Raw genomic sequence first — 6,000 nt, forward strand, 5'->3', positions numbered from 1 at the left:
TGCCTTGGGGGGGCCTTGCTCTCCTGGTGCTAATTCTAGTGTCTTGATTCTTTTAAAAATAACTGAATCAGTTCCCTAGTTGTCAAGAAGGCACCACTTCTAGAGACTGTGCTTGGAAGGAGTGACTATTTCCCTTGCTGTCCTCCGCCTTCAGCTAAGGTGTTTTACAGAGAAACTGCAGGTACCCAAGCCAGTTCTTACCAGGCAGGAGGCAAGCCCCCTTGAGAAGCATTTGAGCTCCAGAAGAGGGTGATCTCTCTTAGGCCACACTTGAGGTTTACTTTTGTCATTTCTCATAAATGCCACATATTCTCACGAATGAAGGGGAAGTATCAGAAGGGTAAATTTAAGGAAAAGTTGGATGGGATTAAGTTAACTGAATCTGCCTCAGTTTGAAGACTAGCAGAACTGAGATGAAAAAAGAATTAGGAGACCACTCTCCCAATTTCAATAGAAATAAGCTTCAAGCTACCTGATTAAAAATGAAAAACCTTCCTTCTACTTCAAAGATTTCTGCTCCACCCAAGGGCCTGGCCTAGAACAGCAGAGCTTCTCTCCTCACAATCGCATATGAATAATAAATGCTCCTAGTCAGAAGAAAGGGCATACAAACAATTTCTCCAAAGTTTTAGTTATTGGAGATTTTATCTATGGCTAATAGTAATTCCATTTTACAATTTAAAATTTCTTTGGTCTTTGAAACTAGCTAGCTCCAGTGATGAAGAGGTTACGTTAATGCAACAGAACAAGACCCTACAGGGCCTGCCTGGAGCAGACTCCTCCCCTCCCGCGTTCTCCATCTGCCTCTGCAAAAAAAACTTTACCTCCTTGGCCTTCCTTGAGCTCCAAAGAATAAATTTGATCAGGGAAGTGAAAAAAATGCAGAAAGAAAGAAAAACAAGACAAAATCATAAGAATTTAGCCATTAAAAAAAGTCAAGGACTTCTTAAGAGTTATAGATAATATTCTGAGCTATATCCTTTGAGCTCTTTTTCAGACACTGAAACCCCCATCAGGTAGAAGTTAACTATATGCTGCCCACAAGCACATAGGTCCCAGAGTGGTTGGAACCAGAGAAGGTCTGAAACTGGTGAGGTCCCAATTACCTCATCACCAACCAATCAGAAGAATGCTCATGTGTTGATCATGTACCCTACAACGCCCCTGTCCCTCACTATGACTTTTAAAACCTTTCCCTAAAAGTTATTGGGGAGTTCAGGCGTTTTGAGTACTAAATACTGGACTCCTTGTTTGGAACCTGAAATAAACATTGCATTTTCTTTTTTTTTTTTCAATTTTATTATTATGATTATTATCATTTTTTTTTTTTTACTTTACAATATTGTATTGGTTTTGCCATACATCAACGTGGATCCGCCACGGGTGTACACGTGTTCCCCATCCTGAACCCCGCTCCCACCTCCTTCCCCATACCATCCCTCTGGGTCATCCCAGTGCACCAGCCCCAAGCTTCCTGTATCCTGCATCGAACCTGGACTGGCAATTCACTTCTTATATGATATTATACATGTTTATTCTCTTTCAAAGTCTTAATGTTACCAAACAAAACTTGGGTTGGCTTCCCTGCACTCAGTAAAGCCAATCTACTGACACTGGGTTATGGTACAAGAAAATGCAGTTCTATTTCCAGGGAAGCCAACCCAAGTTTGGTTTGGTAACATTAAGACTTTAAAAGGGAATTGGTAAAAAATTAAAAAAAAAAATAAAAGGGAATTGGTCATTTCAAATCATTAAAAGATATATATCATATGTACAGAATATCAAAGAAAGAAGTCAAATAGGTAGGAAATAATCCCTGCCCATTAGACTTTTTTTTAGGTTTCATAGAGAGAAATCTATATCAACTTCTGATGGAAAATGGCTTAAAGATAACACCTAAATTCAATCTAGTTCTGGTCTAATAAAGTCTAGGTGAGAACCAGCATGATCATTTTCTTCTTCCTAAAGTGTTTCCCAAAGGATTAACCTAATTTTTTAAAACCCTACAATTCTGTTGTGAATAAACCTCTCACAAATGAATGCCATAATTATTGACTTAATTTTTTTCTCCTAAACAAAGAGTAAATATATATATATACATATATATCTCCTCTAAAGTAAAACGTTTACCTACTACTATAGTTGAATGTTGTATATTAAGTAAAACTTTTATTTACCTAGAAAATATAATTTGTGGGGGGAAATGTGACACTAAAAGTGACCAAACCACCTTTACTATGGCTAAAGATGAAAGGTTACTTGTGATCGCTAACAAAAAAACCTATTACCAGAAAAAAGATAAAATTAGCAGTAATTATTCTTCCAGCTAAAGCAGGAAACTGGGAATAGTATTACAAACAATCACTTCTTTTTCCTGTCATCTTTTTTTTAATGATGAAGAGCAACTGTTCCTCTAATGAAAGGACTCAGTAAATAAACTTAAGCATGACTTTAACCTAATTAATCTGAAACAGGGAATTTTTCACCTCAGCAATTGCTCTTCGGAAATGAGACAAACCTCTTGCTCACATCAGACCCCACAATCTAAATGTTTATTATTAAAATAAATGTTACAGGGGTGGAACACAGGTGCAGTTTACAACTGCGTGATGATTGATCAACATTTTTTTATCCATGGAAAAAATGAGTAAGTTGCCAAAATTGATCTTTTTTGATCATTTCTCACTTAATGTTAGAAAAAGAACAAAGAGCATAGTTATACTATCAGAAATGCAAAAAAGAAAAAAAGAAATGCAAGTATTTCAGTTTTTTCCTTCATGTGCTCAAGTAAACCCATAAGAGGGTCAGCAGTAAACAGAGAAACAATCACAAACCTCCTCTATTCTGAAATCCCCACAGATTATCAGTCTCTGGGAGGCTTAAAGTAGAAAACAAAGTATTTATATTAGCATTAGTCAACTTTAAAGGTCTCTTAAAGGATACTTACAGTTAAATCTCTGTAAGAATCACACATTCGTCTTCACTCCCTTTGTTGCGCAAGGGTAAATGAGTTACAGAAAAAAAAAAAAGCCTGCAAATACCGTGCCTTGTGATTAAGACGTCATCTTAATGCAGACTTTGTATTTTGGCTTTTATGAAGGTTTAAAGGTTAAAGGCAACATAAATTATGCAATTCCTCCTATGCCAGGCCTATAAAAGGTGCTTTCAGTGTTCATTAAAGATATTGCTTCCAAATGGGCAAAAGCTTTTTTGTTAAGTGCCAAAAGAGAAACATTTCCATTATGCTCATTACTGCAATGCTGGAGAGCCAAAACAATTTGGAATCAGGAAACTGCTAGACTCTGTTGTTCCCGAATGTATAGCAACTGTCAGTATACACGGTGAGAAACTACCCTTCACTGTTTGGACAGCAGTACAGTAAAACAGAGTCAGCCAACACTCTGGTCTGCTTCCAGGAGAAAGATAATCTGGAAAACCCCAAAGCAACAGCAACAGTTGAGGTTTTCTCCTTCTGCTTCTGCCACAAGAGACAGATTTGAATAGGGCCCAGAGAGACTCGATCCAGGAAGGAGCAAGCCCCATGTAAGGGATGCTCGGAGAAACTGCTATTCTCACACATTCCTCTAGGTCGGCATTACCACTTCCTCATTTAGGTTTTGTCATCCCCTCCAGCTAAAGTACAGCTTCCCTTTACACTTAAGCGTACTGCATCTGCAGAAGTCTGGGCTCTTTTATCGCAAGGACCACCACATCCATTTATCCTCTAGCCTTCTGGGGCAAACTGTTGATTTGACTGGATCTGCGTCTCTCCAACTACAAGCCAAAGAGATCAGAGCTGGACACACAGCGCCCAACTTCGACCAGGTCACCCCCACCCCACCCGGCGCTTTGCCTCTGGGGGCGGATTATGGAGACAGACTGCCTGGTGTAAGCCCCCAGAGTCGCAGAGATTCTTTCCAGAGGACAGCCTGCACTCCCTGACAACTAAGTGGCAAAGTTGTTTCTTCCTCCTCTGCTGTAATGCCCACCCATCAACACGCGCGCGCGCGAACCAACGCACACAGCTTTGCGCCCTCAACTTACCAATTTAGACTTGGCGCGCTGCAAAAATTCTTCCATGTCGTTGAGAAAGGTATGGACCGGAGATACCCGGAGGGCGCAGAGGACTATCTGCTCCCGGGCGAGAGGAGCCGGGTCCCCGGAAAGTGGCCGCCTGGGACGCAGCGACCGGCTGCTCCCTCCTACCGCTCGGAGGCGGCTGAGGTTGTGGCTGAGCTCTCGGCTGTCGCCTCCCAGGGCTCCCCACCCCACCCCGAGCCCCGCCGCCCGCTCGGAGCGTCCGACTCTCCCCTAATAAGGAAAGTGGGTGTGACGCCTGGGAGCCCCAGGGCGCTCCTGGCACTCTGGCTGGCACGCGCCTGTGGGGCCGGAGCTCCGGGGCTGGGGCGCGGGGGCGGGAGTGTTGGCGGATGGCGAGGGGCTCCTCCGCCAATCGCAGGGCCCCGCTGCGGCCTCCTGACGTGGCGCGCCGAAAGATGCTGCAACCATGGACAGCGCCCAGAAGTGCGAGCCAAGTGCAAGGGGCCGCTGCAGAGGGAGGTTCTGCCGCAGGCACCGCCGCTGTCAGCCAGAGGAGGTGGAAAAAGGGAAGAGAGGCCCCCAGAGAGCTCCCCTCCTCGGCCAGCGCCTTCCTGGCTGGCTGGCAAGTTACAGAGAGCTCCAATGGTCACTTAATGAGCCGGCTCTGCTGACCTGGCCAGGGGACACACTCAGCTAGATTGTGGGGTGGAGGGGGTTACTGCTCAGCTAAAAGCAGTACGACCTTGATGGAAAATAATAGGAAGAGCAGGCTAGCAGGTTGTGGTAGGTTGCGTCTTTCCTCCTTGCTCTCAAAACATACCTGCCCAGCAACAGACCTCTGCAGTTCACCCTAATTGGGTACCCTTATGTTGGCCCTGGGGCTATGGATACATACATCCTTCTGCAGTCGCAGTCCCCATTCACTCTGACATGTGTGCTCAGCAACAGTGAGGGCAACAGAACCTCCTTCCTGCATAAGAGTCTGTGTTTGTACAAGATCTTCAGATCATTTCTCTGTACATTAAAGTTTAAGAAGTACTGCAATAAACACTTAAACTCATAGCCATGAACCTTATTTTAAGCCACTGAATATTGTCATGTGGACTCTCTAGCCTGCCTTATCAGGGGCCCACATATATCTGGGCTTTGGCACACCTGCCTGTAATGCCCTTCCTGCCCTCCAACCAGCCCTACTGCCTGGCTAACTCGTGCTTCAGCTGTCAGCTTAGAGGAGTGACCTCGACACTAACTACACTTCAAAATCACATTAATATCACCCAGGGCTTTAAAAAAATACTGCTTCCCAGGATATAGTCCAGACCAATAGAATCGGTTGCTCTAAGAGCAGGGAGACTGCATCAGTCTGGTATAAAAATGTTCCAAGTGATTCCCACATGCAGGCCAGGTATGATCATCTGGTACACAAACTTTAGTGTATATCTGAACCACCCAGAGATATATTAAAACATAGATTTTTGTGCCTCACTCAGTGAACTTCAGGCTTAATAGATCTGTTTAAAAAGCCTGAGAATTTCCATTCTTAACTATCTCCCAGGATTTACGGATACTGCTTAGAAGTCATCTTCCTCCAGGAAGCCTCCTCTGATCTACTTCTCCCTTTCCACCCCCATACTGAGTCAGTTGCCCCTTTCATGTTCTCTCACAGCAACGTATAATGTCTACTATACTAGAAATTGCCTGATTAGTTGTCTGTTCTCCACCAGGCTGTGAGTTCTATGGGAATAAGGACACTGCCTATCTCATTCATTGATGTATCCCTAACACAGTTCACTTCATACATAAATTTCAATAAATATATCTTAATGAATAAATGTACATATGAAAGGTTTCTCTCTTTCATCTTGTGTGTGTATGTGATTATCCAACTTTTTTTTTTTTGATTATTCAGGAGGACCCAATAAAAAGAAATCAGTTGAGTCTACAGATCTGATTAAGAGT

General features: G+C 43.2%; 1 protein-coding gene across 5 annotated transcripts in view; it reads right to left on the reverse strand.

Moving 5' to 3' along the window:
• PRUNE2 (prune homolog 2 with BCH domain) overlaps positions 1-5,708 on the reverse strand; it is a 295,032-nt gene extending 289,324 nt beyond the window's left edge. For 3 of the 5 annotated variants that reach the window (XM_055578337.1, XM_055578336.1, XM_055578335.1), the window contains exon 1: positions 4,045-4,380. In XM_055578337.1, the coding sequence (XP_055434312.1) occupies positions 4,045-4,080 (36 nt within the window). In that variant the 5' untranslated portion in view covers positions 4,081-4,380. Of the gene's footprint in view, positions 1-4,044 lie in introns of all 5 variants that reach the window. The other 2 variants (XR_008713619.1, XM_055578338.1) reach the window with 2 other exon arrangements.
• Between the last annotated feature and the right edge of the window lie 292 nt (positions 5,709-6,000).

The sequence above is a fragment of the Bubalus kerabau genome, chromosome 4 (genome assembly GCF_029407905.1).
Source record: "Bubalus kerabau isolate K-KA32 ecotype Philippines breed swamp buffalo chromosome 4, PCC_UOA_SB_1v2, whole genome shotgun sequence".
NCBI lineage: Eukaryota > Metazoa > Chordata > Mammalia > Artiodactyla > Bovidae > Bubalus > Bubalus kerabau.